Below are 16,584 nucleotides of genomic sequence, written 5' to 3'. Positions count from 1 at the left end.
GAACTCCTCAACCCCAAAGGCCAGAATATGTCCAGACACATGGCAAATCCTCAGTAAACACAAGCTAGACCTACGGGATGGGATGCCCATGGCTTTAATGGGTTGGAGTTTTATTTCATGATGCTTGGGAAACTAGGAATGTGATTCCAGGACAGAATATGAAAGAAGCAAGAGCTTCCAACCCCTGTGTTCTCACAGAATCCCCCATGGTCAGATCGTAGGGACAGTCCCTAAGCTCAGCAAGACACTGACTTTGGGATCCTATAAACGGAAAGACAGCTCTGCAGAACTGGAAGTGAAATTGCTTCAAGGAAGGGCAATAATTCTTGGAGGGGAAAAAAATGCAGTCCTGGTAAATGTGAGAACAGGATACCCGAGTCAGCTGAGAAAGCCCAAAATATTATTGCAAAGAAATGTTATGTTTTTATTAATTCATCACCAGAATGTAAAAATAAATAAGTAAACAGAAAACCAATGGAATCACTTTATAGAAAGCACATTCATTAATAGTAGCACCTCAATGTTTTGGCACTTTCTGGTCATGTCTACTTGTCAGGTTCACTCATGCTGACCAGTAAGTGATTGTTGATCATTTCTACGTATCTGTCTGCTTTTCTTGAGTGGCTATTAAGGAGCACCTGGAAATTCTGACAATTTTATGCCCTTAGCCATAACTACACTTGTCTTCCCCCTTTAATCATAAGATCTTTTTACTTCCCAGACACTTACGAGGTCTCTATGTCACTCTCCTATGTCTTAGAGATAGATGGGGCAGGGACTGCCACAGAGGCTGAGGCCGAACTTCAATTTTAATCTTTTAGAAAAATATTTTTTTTAGCCCTTTCTAAATACAAGCATCCAATGACTAAACTTGCTTAGGAGCGCAGGCGGCCCTGGATTATCGGCAGCACTTCACGGAGTCTTCATGGATATGGGAACTAACGTCTCCTCATGTGGGTTCCTGTCTCCATGTCTCATTAGTTGGCTCTTGAGTTCTCATCCATCATTAACATATTATGATGCTGGCATCAGAACATTGTGTTCTTACTGGTTGTCATAAAACTGGTGCCCTGGCAGCCTCGGTTGAAAAGTTATCAGTATAAATAACATATAAATTCACATTTTGCATAATAGGGCCCATTCTTTATGGATCAGGTCATGAGAGTGTAAAACATATACTTGGCACAAAAACGTTAAATAACCATAATAAATAAACACATAAATTACTTAAATAGCAGTTGCAAGTTGGAAACTCTATAAATAAATTAGGTGATTGTTTCAGCGGGCATTTAGAATTTAAGTATAAAAATACAGCAAAGACATCACTATGATCCTTAAAAAAAAAAGCTAATCAGGTAGAAAATATCTTTTCGGGGTCGATTAGATCATGTCTTTTAAAACTTTTGCATATTTTCCACTTTTCTTCCAAGGCGTCATCCTGGGAGTAGAACCTGAAAAAGAATGTCTGTGAGGATCAGAAATGTGGCCGCAAACCCTTCTTATTTCACACGACTCATTATCCAGGCAATTGGGTTGTGGGGGTTCTATGTCAGAAGGGTCTAGCTCTTCATTATATGGCCTAGGGTTTGACTGGTACCTTGCTCACCAGAGACTTTTAAGAGTTTCCTTGAAATATCTGATGATGACATTTCCTTGCTGAAAACCTTTCAATGGCCCCCCAGTAACTCCCCTAATGAGGTTCTAATTCCTAGAAACAGCTCGTAAGCCATTCATGCTCTGACTCTTGGCTGCCTCTCTCTCTCTCTCTGCCTTTGCCACTAGAAGGGCAGGACCTATTTGTGTTCTTCTTACTGCAGCATCCCTGAGCCCAGAACAGTGCCTGGAACAATATGGGCATCACATAAATATCTGCTAATGAACAAATGTATGTTTCTGACTATGGTAGCTGTGCCAGGCACCCCATCCCCTCTTTCCTCTCCTTCACCGAACCCCACCATTGCCCTGCACCTGGGTACACTGAGTGTGCAGGTATGGGCTGGGTCTCATGGGCCTGCTCACCTAACTGCAGGACACAGATGCCCATTCACTCCAGGATGAGCTGTAGTAGCGGTCCCGAGCTTGCACACGGATCACGGCATCCTTGTGGCACGTTACCTTGGCTGAGGTCTGGTCCATGAAGAGTCTATCTTTCTGCAAAGAAGAGGGAAATCTTTGGCAGTGCAGTCAGAAGGTGGGCTGGACAATATATCTGCAGATCACATCTCTCAAAACAAGCATACCCAGGTTTTAGGGTATCATGCTTGCAATTCACAGGGGAGTATGTAGAACTTGCGCCACCTACTGACAGAAGCTCTAAACACAGATGCAGCTTTTTGACTCAGCAAGGCCTAAGGGTGAAATTGGTCCAGCTTTCATCTTTCTAGACGAGCTGCCTTGCCTGAAGTTCCCATGTGCACTCACCCGAGTACTAGGCCGTTGGTGGGACTGGGACTGATGTGCTCTCGTGGTCCCTGGATATTCAGAAATACCATACTCTGATCCTTTCATCAGACAAAGTTGTGTTCAAATCTAGGCGTTACTACTTATTAGGTTCCTGGGGCCCAGTTCTATTAGGACCAATAATGAAAGTGTATGGTTTTTGTGTCTCGCAGCCTGAGTTTATGTCCTCGTTCTGTCACTGCCTAGCTGGGTGACCTTGGGCAAATCATTTAACCTCTCTGAGCTTCAGTGTCTTCGCAGTGGTGATAATAACACTGCTTGTCTCTGTGCATTTGCTGTGGGATTAAGTAAGATATACATATATAACCCTCGGCATAGTTTCAGGCATAGAGAAAGTACTAAATAAAAATTAGCTGTTATTATCATCATTTATTTTCTTCTTGATGTAGGTCTGCATAAACCTGACCAAGGAATATGTGGCACCTGAATCTTACCTTTTCTCTCTTGTTCTTGCCCTGGACCTGAAGAGAAAATGTCAGGGAGAAGTAGGAATGTGGGGTGCTCCAGGTGTCGGGGTACTCCCAGCTGACCTCCACGTGCCGGGAATTCTTCAGTGGCTTTAGCTGCAGGTTCTTGGGTGGGTCTGGTTTGACTGTTGAAGATGAGAAACACCCTTTATTTTCCTAGTGGGTCTTTGGAGTAAGGTAGTTCTGGCTTGGATCCCACGTTCACCTTTGACCAGCTGTGGGTCCATCAGATAGTTACTTCTCTGAGCACCTGACTGGCAGATGTGAGGCACACCTGCTACTGGTGAGGCTCACACTGGTGCCTGTGGAAGGCAGCCCTCACCAGTTGCCACATCCTTTAAGGCTGCACCTGGGAGAGGGTCAGTATCCTTCTTATCATTGCACAATCAGATGGTCCCTGGTGGTGGAACCAAGTCTACATAGTGCTCATAAGAAAGTTCTTAGAGATAACAAGACTCTCATATCTGGGCTATCGGTGAAGGACCACCTTCTCTGTGGTCAATCCCCTCTTTGCACCAAACTTGGACTCGAGCTGAGCCCCTTGCTGAGGATGTGAGAGATTTTCCACTTAGTGTTCTTTTCTTTTGTCTTTTCATGATGTCTGGCACTGATTTGTCTTGTAGCAGTTATAGTCAAATGGTCTTTATGCTCATTTGTTCATTCATTCATTTATTCATTAAATAATTATGTGCCAGCAATCATTATGTGTCAGCCATTGGACTGTGCATGGACAGTACAGCAGTGAGTGTCACCAAGACTGTCCTCAAGTAGCGTAGCATCATCCCGATGAGGGGAGGGAGACATTCTAAGCTATGCACTTAGCTCCTAGGCCCAGCACCACTCCAAAGACCATGGCTCTTGGTAGATGTTTCATGAGTATTCTTCCCGCTGTTCTTGACATGAGTGACATCTTTCCTTTAGGACTCAGCTAAATGTCACTTCCTCAAAGAGACCTTTCCTGGCCACCCTACATGAACTAGACTCCACCTTCCCCTAACCCACCAAGCTCAGCCTCTTCACACATTGCCAGAGCCAGTTCTGCGCTTCTCTCACAAATTATTTCATGATGCATGTTCAGTGGATAAATGGTAAAGGAAATGAAAAATGACAAAAATCTCCATCTGCCAATTAAAAAAAATTGGTGTCCATTTTGGAGGGAATTATATTCCAATAAATAAACTTCTTTTGAATGCTAGAGAAAGATCGGTTGGGAATAATTGCAATTGGTGGAGAAGCTCTGGTTCTGAATAGGAATATTATACTTAAAGGGATGCCCCTAGATTCATCATGGCAGCTGCCTGGGCCGCAGAAAAGACGTGTAGCTAAGAGCCTGCTTTTTTAAGTGGGGCAGATCTGGGTCTGAGTTGCTAGCTGTGAAATCAGGGGCAAGTTGTTCAACTTATTTTTTTTTTAAACTCAATTTCCTCTTCCTTCAAATGCAGATAATAGTACCTACATTGCACTTTCTGGAGGGTGCAAAATAAATTAGATAATATATGTAAACCCTTTACTCCAATGCACGGAGCATTGTGAACCTGTGACAAGCTATATCTTTATTAAGCACACATAATTAAGCAAACTCACTGATGTCCCTGATGAAGAAGCTGCTAGTGTAGTTTTCATACTTGAGCTTGTGAACAGCATCCACCAAGACCTCAATGGGCAGGCTCTCCTCAGCGGCAGGGCACGAACTGCCCTCCTGACACTCCACCGTGTACTTCTTATACTCCCTGTTGTCCACTCTGACCCTCTCTGCTGAGAGTGTCGCTGGTCCACACGTCACCCCTCGGGGGTCAGAGGAGCTGAAGTCAAAGACAGACATTTGTAGGAGAGTTCCTAGCAGGAATAAGAAACTGCCCTTCCCACGAGAACACGATTGGCTTCAGAGGTAGTGCAAATGTTTAGAAACATCTCTGCACTTACATACTCGGGTTGAAATGAATCTGGAAAATTTTAGATCCAGAGCCCCTGGTTACGTCTCATTAAAATTTTTATTTCATTTTTCCCATTTTAATAACAAAATCAATACAGGCTAATTATAAAAAACTAAAAAGATAAAGATGAGTATACAGGAACTATGTGTGCCTCTTTTAACCCTAATCCCTCTTTTAACCCCAACTTCACTTCCTGAATATAAATATTATTCATATCTTGTATCTTACCAGACTTTTTTCTATGAATATTCAAAGCAGTCACATATCCACATGTTTATATGCATACACACATATTTTGTCTATAGAAACACACAGATTTTATTTTTTATGAAATAAGATAAAATGATATACATATGGTTTTATAACCATCTTTCCGTGTCTGAACATATTATGGGGAGCGCTCCATGACAGACCATATAGATTGGGTTATTCATTTTGATGACTACACATTAAGCCAGAGTATAATGGACCACACTTTATTTGACTGATTACCAAAAATGTCACAATGAAGATTCGCATCTATATCTTTGTGCACTTGTTGAAGCATTTCTCTGGTAAGCATTTTCACTTTAAAGATGGAAAAGTAAGACCCCAAAAGCTGCTCAGGTAAATAGTGGCAAGGCCAGGATGATCACCTAGGTTGGCTCCACTATCCTACCTTGTTTAGGCACTTAGACAATGAGTGAAGAAAGTTACATAGAGGGACTAACATATAGGTCCCATATCCATGGGAACTGGTTTATTAGGGAAAGTCTAAGTGTATTGGGCAAACAGTGAACTTCAGAATGAGTAGTGTCAGTGGAAGAAAAAAGAATGGAAGGGGTCCTGGAAAAATTTCTGCAGGCCTCACAGAGTTCTGGAGTCGGCTTCAGGGCTTTCCAGGTCTATGGTCTAGAGCTCTTATTTCTTTTTTTTTTGAGGTGCAGTTTTGGCAAGTCATTTGTAGCTTCGCTTTCTCCTTTTACCCCTCCCCATGGTGCTATGAGCCTTAATGAAGCATCACCAGGCAATTTGGATGAGTGGGTTCAAATAGAGTAGGGGCTATTCCCAGGCCCCATTGATATCTTGTTCTGATGCATACATTTGTTCAGACAATTAGCTTAAATCTTCATGTGATGGGGGCATTGAAAAAATATGAGTTCGCTTGGTTTTCTCTCTTATCACTAACTGATAGGGCATTGCAAGGTCACTCTTATTTTCTTAATGAAATAGTAGGTCTAGCAAAATGCTGGGAAACCAGACTGGTTTCACTTACCCTCTGCTGCTCTTGACACTGAATTTCAAATCAGTACTGATTGCAGTCAGCCACCAGCAGGTGAAATGTCCAGAATAATTCTTTGCTTTACATTTTAGAAAGGTCTTATTTTTGGGTTCTGGATTTGAAAAAAAAAATTCAATATTTAGTTGTTTTTTTTCCCTCCCAGAAGGATTTTGATTGTGATTAATTACAGGACACCAAACGGTAAAAGAGTAAAGACTTTCCTTTTATTTCCTCGGAAAATGATGCTGTTTCCCTGACAGGCATTTCAGCGAGGACTGGGAGTGTCCCAAAAGGATGCTGACTCTGTATAGCATACAACACATCTAACACACTGGAGGGAGGTATACATTTTTTTTTCAAGGTTATCACCCCGGTGCTGAGTTATGCACTGTACATGTTCGTTAACTTCTATTAGGCTCTCAGTAATACCACTGTTACTTAAAGAGAAGCTTAGGAAAAGCATCTAGACTCATCATGAAACTTTCTTAACATGAGATTTTGATGGTTGATAATCCAAAGTGTCTGGCAAAGGAAAACAAAAGCAAAGAAAAATGTAGGTTCCAAGTAGTTTCAGCAAGGGACTTGATTACTTCATTAACTACATTAATCAGTTCTTTAAAATTTTAAATTTTTGTTATCTCTTATGGAGCAAAAGAGAAAACTGACACTATCCAAGGCCAAGGGGACGGAATTACCTTTCTGGTCCTTTAAAATATCAGTGGACCAAATGCCATCTTCCTTTTTGTGAAGCAGCAGGAGAGACTGGCTCAGAATCGTGTCCCCTTTGTGACAGGTGTACTGGCCGGCATCTCCGAATTCTTTGACTTGGATGGTCAAGGTTTTGCCAGAGCCTAAGACCTCACTGCTCTGGTCTGAGGTCCAGGTGATGCCTTCTTCTTCAGGGGTATCGCAGGTGAGGACCACCATTTCTCCAGGGGCATCAGGGTACCAATCCAACTCTACAACATAAACTGGAGAGCAAACAGAGAGTGGAGAACCAGACAGTCAGCTCTGTGAAGTCTGGGGCTGTGTGTTTTTTGAACTACCTGGGCATCTATACTGCCGAAGCACAACCCTGCTCTTAACAGCAGAAGCTTGCTGAGATGATCTCAGGGTATTGGGCCCAACTTGGGCTCAAAGTAGTGGATGAAAGAAGTGAAGAATTTTATAGATGCTGTCAACTCATTAACTAGCAGGGAGCAATTAGTAATTAACTTCTGATTAGCTGGCAGATGAGGAAGGCCTTGATGTGCTGAAAAAATGCAAATAGCGCAAGACTATTTGCTGAAGGCCCGATGGAGAAAAGAGACTACTAGCACAATTTCAGGCTCATAGGGAATAAGGCTGTGTATGGAATGTCAAGAAAGACTGACCCCACTAGTTCACTGGAGGATTTGGAGACAGGTGCTTAATCACCATGAGCCTCGGTTTCCTCATCTGTAAAATGAAAATAATAGTATCTATTCATAGATTTGGCTGTGAGAACTGAATGAATAAAAGCATATGGAACATTTAACACAGTGCCCGCCTCTGTAAACTCAGTTGTCATTCATGGGCCAAAGGATCGGACAACTGTACAGAGAAACCATCTTACAATTTTCCATGGGGGTTTTAGGATTTAGTTCCTACTGCATGAAACTCACCAATGAAGTTTTTCATTCTCTCTTTATTTTTTTTAAAGCCATTTACATCCTTATGAGGCCATTGAGTAGGCCTTAGTCTTCCCATTTTATAGAGGAAGGTACTAAGACCAAGAGGCTAAGCAAAGTTTATGGCAAGTTAGAAGCACAAGAGCTGTATCTCAGACTTTCTGTCTCCCTGGCTTTGCATTGGAGCTCTAATACCTGTACCTAAACTGGCACTTGAGGGATGGCTTAGTGTATAGTATTTCAAAGAGGGTGTCACCTCGAAGCTCCATTCATGCATCAGTTATTAATTAAATAGAATCATTCAATGCAGTGGTTCTCACACCATGATCGTTGAACCACAATCAGCAGCATCACCTGGGAATCTGTTAGAAATGCAAAGTCTCAGTTGCTGAACACTGAGGAACTCTGGGATGGGCCCTATGATGTGTTTTTATGCTCTCGGATCATTATGATGCCTGCTGTGAGCATTAACAGTGGTTAAGTGCCTGGCCTTTGGAGTCACAGTAGGTCTGGGTTTAGATTCAGCTCTATCTCCTATACTAGCCTGTGGCCTTGGGCAAGACATTGAATCACTTTAAGCTTTGGCATCACTTTAATATGTGGGATATGTACTTAAAAGCAACAAACGAACAGGACAAACACTGAGACTCATGGACATGGACAATAAACTAGTAGTTACCAGAGGGTATGGGGGAGGCGGGAGGGAGGAGGTAGACGGGGTAAAGGGGGGTCAAATATGTGGTGACAGAAAGAAATCTAACTATGGGAGGTGAACACATAGTGTAAATATATAAATGACTGTGAAAGTATACAGATAAAACTTATTGGATTTCATTAACTGATGTCACCATAAAAAGATAATAAATAAGTAAATAATAAAATGAACTACCTATTAGTACTCGCTTCAGAAGGTTGGCATGTGGATTATACAAGCTAATTCATACAAGGGCTTAACAGCAGTGCCCTGAAATGCTCCGTAACTGGTGGCTCTTGTTACTGGCATCTGAGTATAAAGTATTGTAGAACACAAAATTCTCACTTTACATCAAAGGAATTTATAACTCCTGAATGCGTAACGTAAATGAGGTAAAAAGCATCTGGGGCCCTACTCTTCGGACCCAATCCACTGAGCTGACATAAAACCACATGACACCTTTGGCTTTCTTGAGTTTTTCTTTGTCCCACTGAATGGCATGGCTATCTCCCTGTCATAACCCCTAAAGGCCCCTTGCCCAAGGGCGATGAAAACAGCCAACCACAAGTGGAAACCTGATGAGGAGCATCCAGAACCTAGGGCTCGGCTTCATCCCCTCGTCTTGTTTCCAAAGTCACAAGCCCTTTTGGGGTTTCTCACAGTGACTTCCTGGAATTTTTGTGGTTTACCAACTCAGAATTTGCTAAGGGTTAACTATGCAAGAGCCAAGGTTCCCAAGCTTACTGAAAAAAACCCCAGGGCTGGAAGGGAGCTGGTCATCTGGCTCAGGCCTTTGCCTTTACTCAAGGAAGGGTCTAAAATGCTCCAACCTTCCTGGGGTAGAGTGCAGAATGCTGCATTATTGTTTTCCAAAAATTATTAGGAATGGGAGAATAGTTCAAATCCCTTTTAGGTACTCATATCAGTGCTGTACTCTCCTGACTATCATCTGGTCATCAGGTGAAATGTCTTTATTTTTAATTTACTCCTGTTTCTTCTTCCTCAGTTCTCTAAGGACATAGGAAACAACTGCTTCATGTCCTTGTAAAATCCTTCTTCAGATACTTAAGTGCACAGGCTTTGAAGAAAGCAGAGTTGAGATCAAGTCCCTGTTCCACCCTTAACCAGGTATGTGAAATTGAGTAAGTTACCTAATCTCCATAGCCTCTGTTTTCAACATCTGTAAAATGGGGGTGCAAACAGTCCCTATTTCATATGGCTGTTGTAAGAATTAAATGAGATACTATGCTCGATAGATATTAAGTATTATTATACAACTAAAGACAGCATTATCGACACTACTATGTTGGCTTCAATGAGAAGCATCTGAGGGTCTCAGGAACAACTAACAATCAGTTAATATAGTTAATAATCTAGGTAGTATGAGGAAACGTGGGCTCAGAGGTGGCCCTGCTCAAGGTCACATAACCAGTGAGTGGCAGATCCAGCCTTGAACCCAAGTCAATGGGAGTCTAAATGCTATGCTTTCCCCACAGTGTTTGGTTAGAGGCAAGTCATCTCGGTGCCCGGCGAGGAGGCTATGTCGTGTGGAAGAGTGGGAAATGACAGGGCACAGTCCTCGTGCGTTTCTAATCCCTCACTTTGGAATTTTAATTATATGGTACAATTGATTTTTAGTAATACTGGCAAAGTCCATATCTCACTTCCCACCACAGTCCAGAAAAAGCTCCCTCTCTGTCATCTAATGTGAAAGCCAAGCAATACAGACACCTTCAACGGGGAAAGGACATGTAGCCGCGTTTCCCCACAGTGACGGCTCTCGCCAGGAAGCCCCAGTGCAAGGTCTCCCATCTCAGTCTGATTTTCCCCAGGCTGCCTGAGAATCCTGGCCTACATCTGGCCTCCAGAGAGAATCAAGAGTGTCTGGTTACCATCTTTCTCCAGTTCCCATATGGCCGCAAGGGGCGATGCCAGCAAAACCAGGGAAAAACAGGAGAGGACCAACTGCTGCTGAAGCATCTGCAGGGGAGAGAGAAAGAGGAAAAGAGAAAGAAGAGGGAAAAAAGGAAAGAAATGTCAGTAATTATTTGGTTGCCTTTGGAAACCATATTCACATTCTACGCACATTGTCTTTAATCTTTATTTTCCTCTTTCTTCTCTACATGGCAAGTTAACACTAAGTAAATTATAGGGTAAGAAAATCTCCAAATAGCGAACCATAGACAGTCTGAGGCTGAAAGAGACCTAAGGCCAGCCTTCTGATATAAAACTCTCTTATTTGTAAGATGAGAAACCTAAGGATCAAGAAGGAACATGACTTGTCTGGGTCAACATGCAGCAGTTATTTATTTGGTGCTTCCTGTGGAAAGGACACTGAGCTAGTGCCATTGGGAGCAACATAGGTTTTTACCTGGATTCTGCCTGTTAGGAGCAAATACTTTCATTCAGCACATACTTATGAAGTCAGTGTGATAACCGCCTACCCTCCTGTTGCGAAAATAAGCTGCACGCATGCATCACTGTAGCACGAGACAGTATGTGAAGTGACAGCCAGGGCTAAAAGACTCGGGTCGGGGAGGAGAAGGTAGTATCGGGGCAATCTTTCAAATTCTGTCAAGACCTAGTTGCCAGACCTTGTTCTAGGGATTTAGCTTCGTTCCTTGTTTAGATTGTAATTCCTCCAAAAATAAAGATTACTCCCTTCTAGAGCATGTGATCCAGTGGTTCTCAAACTGGAGTGTGTGACAGAATAACCTGGAAGGCTTGCCAAAACACTGACTGCTGAGTCCCACCCTCAGAGTGTCTGATTCAGCAGGTCTGGGGGGCGGGGCCCGAGGATCTGCTTCTTGGCAAAGCTGATATTGCTGGTCCTGGGACGGCACTTTGAGAACCACTGGTTTAACCCATGCTCAGGTTCCAGAGCCCCTGAAAATCAGGATGTTCTCTGGGAGAAGACCATAAAATATTGACATATCCACCATGGAGTAATGTAATGCACAATTTTGCGATAAATCAGCCACCGTCTTATAGTGCAACTCAATCTAGATTTATGAAAATCTTCAGACTGCGAAAATTATACCCTACCTGTGAATTAGGTAGAGACGGTTATTATTTAATTTCAGTCTGAAACACCTCCCTCCCTCTCTCAGAGCACCCATGTTGTGCAGCCACGTGATTTCAGAAACCACTGTCTAAATTATATGAAGAACGAGACTCAAAATTTTCAGCCAAATACCTTAAAAAATGAGCACTCCTTGATCGGGGTGACCGAATACTGACAAATCACAGCTTTGTCAGAACCGCCGCTAGTCCGAGACGGACCTTGCCATGTGCTTTATTCCCTCAGACTGTAGAGGTTGTGAGTGGTGGTGATAGCGCTAGAAGTCAGGCCTTTCCGTACACTGTCAGCACTCCCGTCACGGCAGCATGGCGTTTCCAGGGGCATGTCTATCCGTTTAGTCCAGGCCATGGCTGTGACAAAGAACTAGTTGCCACAGCACGCCGGCTGGTGCACTCAGAGGCTTGGAGTCGAGCAGCCATGGGCTTCAGTGCCGGCCCTGCCACTCACTAGTTGTGTGATGCCGGCCAAATCACTCTCTGAGTCTCAAGTCTGCTCCTCTATGAAATGGGCGTAATACTCATATCAAAGGGTGGTTGGGGAGAATGCAATGAAGTGATATTATAGAAGGCAACCAACAACATGTTAGGCTGTACCTTGGGGAAGGAAGAGATAAAGGAAACGTTTGGCGTAGCTCTGTTTCGCATGCAATGGGTAGACAAGAAGCCATTCCTGGATGTAGGGAAATGCCACAGAGGCAGTACAGTGACACAGGCCGGTAAAACCCAGCTGCTGGTGCTCTGGGGAGGGCGATGGCAGAGATTCCTGGCATCTCCTGGCAATTCCTTTACACTCTCCCAACGCTGGGGTGTGTAAGCTCCAGCAGCAGCAGCACTGGAAGTGCCCAGCACTTCCTCTCTTGGCCTCAGATGCATTTGAGAATTTCAAGTGAATGTCACTTTAGGATCAAGGGAGACCTGGTGATGGTTCCCATTTTCGTATCACCTACATTTTAAACCACAGAAGACTGGCTGGGGCGGAGATGGTTTCCCCTGGGTTTGATTAAGGGGAAACCAAAAAGGAGTCAACATGTGGTTACTCTGTGGTCCTCTAGACCAGCTGTGCCCCACAGCTCGCATTTCCTCGGCATGCTAGGTTTGAGAGTCTTGAGGATTGAAGAAAATATTTTTTCATGTAATTTCATAGGTGTTCTAAACTCTTAAAACCCTTGTACGAGGGACGCAGGGAGCCTGGGGCCTGGGGCATGTTAAGCCTCCCTAACACTGGTGCCAACATGGGCATGACAATGACACTTGGTCAGGCATCTCTTTTTCAAGTTTTACTCTCTTTGTTACTTTTTAATTAGAGGAGAGGATTATTACATAAAAATAAAAGACATAGTCACAGAAGGCACGGGCAGCACATGCCAAGGGCCCCAGCGTGGGAGCCAGGCAGGACCAGCCTGGCATCCCAGCTCTGCCAGCCGCTAGTTGTGAGACTCCAGGCATGTCGCTTGGTAAGCCTCACCCTCTGAATCTGTAAAAAGGACCTCTTACTGTGGTGAGGAGGTAATGAAATAATTCGTGTAAAATACCCACCATAATGCCCAGGCTGAGTCAGGACTCCTGACCATTTGTTCCCACGGAGCCCCATTCCTCTCATAACACTTCCTACCAGTGTGATCATATAGTTACTATAATGTACCGTTACTTCCCCACCACGCCGAGATCTCTGGTGGCAGAGATCATGTCTGTCTTATTCTACACAATGTTCCAGACTCTAGCATACAGGGATTTCATCAATTATTAGAAAAGTGAATGAATGTACCAAAGTCATAAAATTTCAGATCCCAGTAAAATGAACTCTAAGAGGCTGCCCAAATTCTTTCTAATATCTTGAAATTCCTTATTTGAAAAATAAGTAATCTCTTTGTTCAAATGATGTTTTAACCCAATCATTTTTTTTTAACCTGGAAATTATTGCACGCAATTTACCTGGGCAAGTATAAGACACCAGTATAGTGAGGATTATCTTTTTTTCTCACAGATTTAAAACTTCTTTAGAAAGTGGTTTAAACACTGCAGTTGTGTTCCATATTTTAAGGGGGCCCAAGTCAGTTAATCCACAAGAACTGATAACTCAGCTATTCTTCTGATTGATCGTCACAACTGACTTGTAAGCCCATCACAAATATGAAAGCAAGTATTTTCAGTAACATTCAATTATGAGATAAAAGTATGAATTCAATTATTTATTAAATTCATTATTACCGAATGAATGAAAGGCTTTTAAAAAGTTTATAATACTAAGGCAAGAAACACTTTAACGCTATACAATCCTGTAACTGATGGGCATTAATACTGAGGAACATACTTTTAGATGCATACCACTTTTAAACAAGATAAAACAAACTTTTCAAAAACAGACCTTGGTATATAATTATTATTAATTGAGCTTCTAAATTAACACTTGATACATTAGTCCTCAAATTACTGACTTTTCACTAGGTTCCCAGCAGGTGAAGCATCAGGAGTGCTTCTAGGAATCGACTGGCTCCGTGGAGCCAGGTGCAGGCGCGGAGCACAGACCTGGTGTGGGTCTGGGGAGAGGGTGGCAGGGGCTCAGGAAGTGCTTACCTTGTTTCTGGCCGAGCTGCAGTTTTCTGGGTGTGAAACGGTTGTTGTTTCTTCTTCTTCTGTTGCTGCTACTGGAGCTTATATACCCTACTCCTACCAAGCTGTCTGATAGAAACTTGAACTAGAAGCTGACTTGTTCCAAGTTGCAACACTGAAAACAACTCTCAAAACCTTCTGGGGGAATTTCAAGAAGTTCCTTTTCTTTCTTTTTTTTTTTTTTTTCTTCTGTATGTATCAATAAGGCTGAGGAATCATAGCATCAAAATCCCAGGTAATGAACTAAGAGGAAATGACTTTTGGGTGGGGAAAAAGGAAGGAGATGGACAACTGTTTTTCTTTGGGTTGACATCATGGCCAATGCGCTTAGAGATAGCAATAGGCAGCCTCCCTGGGCTACACAGATTGGAGAAGGCAGGCAGGCCAAGGAGTGGTCAGAAGGAAGCTGAGACTTCACAGGAGGCTGAGTTCAGGTCAGGATGGGGCAATTGTAAGCTAGAGGGCCCCAAAGCAAAATCTATGGTTCTTCTTAAGTCAGAGGATGAGATGAAGGACAAAAGGTTTAGTATATCTGGGGCACCCTCCCTCAAATATGGATTTTGGAAATTTATTACCACCCGTTGTGGCTCCATGTGCCCCCACCCACACACTCCTGCACATCCTCAATGACTTCTGCACATTCATACAGACACAGCCCTAGGGAGGATAAAAATATGTGTACTATTAATAAGACTCAAATGTGTAAAGAGACACGGCCGACGCTCATAGATACTAGCCCATAGAGCAGAAAGTGAAATCTCCACAGGCAAACAGAGACAACCCAGGCCATTCTCAAGGCATTCCCCCTTAGACACCCAGCGTTTACCCTAACACTCATTTGCTCGCACATCTATGGCCCTAGGAACTCTACGCAGATGAGCAGAATTAGAAGAATTAGCTAGGAATTCCCAAAAGAATTGAACATTCCTAAGGGTGCAAAGGCGTACACTCTGTTGGACACCTCCGTCCGGTCTGCACAGAATCAGGAACACCAAGTGTAGGCCAACAGATGCGGGCCGTTCCCATAGTCGCCGACAGAGGGCGCTGTTGTCAGGCGGTCCCGGCGTGCTACCCGCCTCTGGGAGCTCACACGAGCGGCGGCTTCTCCTTCCCGGCATCCGGCTCCGGGTTTCTGCCATGGGGGAAGTTCCTGCGGCCGGGCCCGGTTTCAGGAGGGCGCAGATTCCTGTGCTAACTTTTCTTTCAATCTCAGTGGGGTGAAAACGGAAAACCCAGGCGAGAGCGGAGGAGCTTCCCAGCCGCATACTTCCTCCCTCCCTTTGTCCCAGACACGGGAGGGCGGAGCCACCGAGCTAGCAGTCCCACTGGCGATCCGACCTTGTGCTCTGGCTTGGGTGGAGACATTACCTTCAGCTCTGAGCGTCTTCTCCCATTTCCTCGGTCCAAAACCTTGCTTCCTTGGCTTCAAATGAAATGGAAGTTCTCATGTTACACAAGAAAGCAAAATGTCCTATATTTAAGATACGTATGGGGTTAAGTGAACAAAGTAGGTTGCGTTGTATGTTTGCTATATGGTACCGTGTGTGTGTGTGTGTGTGTGTGTGTGAACATTTTACAATGGGCATCCCTGGGGAGTATAGCTAGATGGTGATGGGAAGGAGGGGCCTTTCTGCAGTATGCTATTTTTGTTATTATAGTTGACCCTTGAACAGAGTGGTGTGTGTGTTGGTGGGAGGTGTTAGGGGTATCAATGTTCTCCTTGCCCAGTCCTATAACTTGACTCCCCAAAAACTTAACTAAAGTTGGCTGTCAGTCTGAAACCAATCTGCAAGAGATTGATTTCAGAACCCTGTGAATACCAAAATCCATGGAAGCTCAACTTTCTTGCATAAAATGGTGTAGAACCATGCATGCAGTTGGCCCTCTGCATGCGAAGATTCCCAATCACTGATGAAAAATACTGTTTTGGATCCATAAAGGCAAATACCCAGGGCTAATTGTATTGAAAAAAAAAAAAATCTGCATATAAGTGAATTTGCGCTGTTCAAACTGCTGTTGCTCAAGGGTCAACTGTATATGATACACACTTATTAAAATATGTATCAACTTAGGAGGAGTTTTTTCTGTAAAAATTCCAACAGATGGGCAAAGATTACTGAACAGAAAACAATATGAAGTTGACGTGAAATAGTTTCACTAATTCATTTACAGTGGCCACATCACTACAGATGACCCCTTCTGTAACCTCCCATAAATACATGCATATATACATAAAATAAGACAGACACATTTTATTAATGTGTTCATAATGCATCTTAGAAATTAAAAAAAAACTGATTGGAATATAAAATCTAAGGAAGAGTAGTGTGCTAGTTATGCAAAAGAAGCTTCAAGGTAAGCCCCTAGCCCCCTTTTTCATTCAGATTGCAGCCCCCCGGCCAGTCTTATGTGAAAATCACTACCACCA

The 16,584-nt window shown here is 43.3% G+C and overlaps 2 protein-coding genes across 3 annotated transcripts in view; one reads left to right on the top strand and one right to left on the bottom strand.

Annotated features, from left to right (window-relative positions):
- The window catches only part of ADRA1B (adrenoceptor alpha 1B), a 456,726-nt gene that overhangs the window by 6,754 nt on the left and 433,388 nt on the right, over positions 1 to 16,584 (top strand). For both annotated transcript variants that reach the window (XM_016167049.2, XM_036224615.1), the window contains exon 2: positions 9,472 to 9,593. The gene's annotated coding sequence lies outside the window, so the exon portion shown is untranslated. The remainder of the gene's footprint in view (positions 1 to 9,471; positions 9,594 to 16,584) is intronic.
- On the bottom strand, positions 392 to 14,629 carry IL12B (interleukin 12B). The gene is made up of 8 exons (XM_016167057.2): positions 14,121 to 14,629; positions 10,358 to 10,445; positions 6,818 to 7,093; positions 6,117 to 6,234; positions 4,512 to 4,729; positions 2,895 to 3,052; positions 2,020 to 2,151; positions 392 to 1,451 (listed from the first exon to the last, which is right to left on the bottom strand). Exons 2-7 carry the CDS (start codon positions 10,443 to 10,445, stop codon positions 2,020 to 2,022), a joined length of 990 nt encoding a protein of 329 aa, XP_016022543.2. The 5' UTR covers positions 14,121 to 14,629; the 3' UTR covers positions 392 to 1,451.

This window comes from Rousettus aegyptiacus, unplaced genomic scaffold, assembly GCF_014176215.1.
Source record: "Rousettus aegyptiacus isolate mRouAeg1 unplaced genomic scaffold, mRouAeg1.p scaffold_m13_p_7, whole genome shotgun sequence".
In the NCBI taxonomy this organism is placed as follows: domain Eukaryota; kingdom Metazoa; phylum Chordata; class Mammalia; order Chiroptera; family Pteropodidae; genus Rousettus; species Rousettus aegyptiacus.
This window is presented reverse-complemented; position numbering and strand designations above follow the sequence as displayed.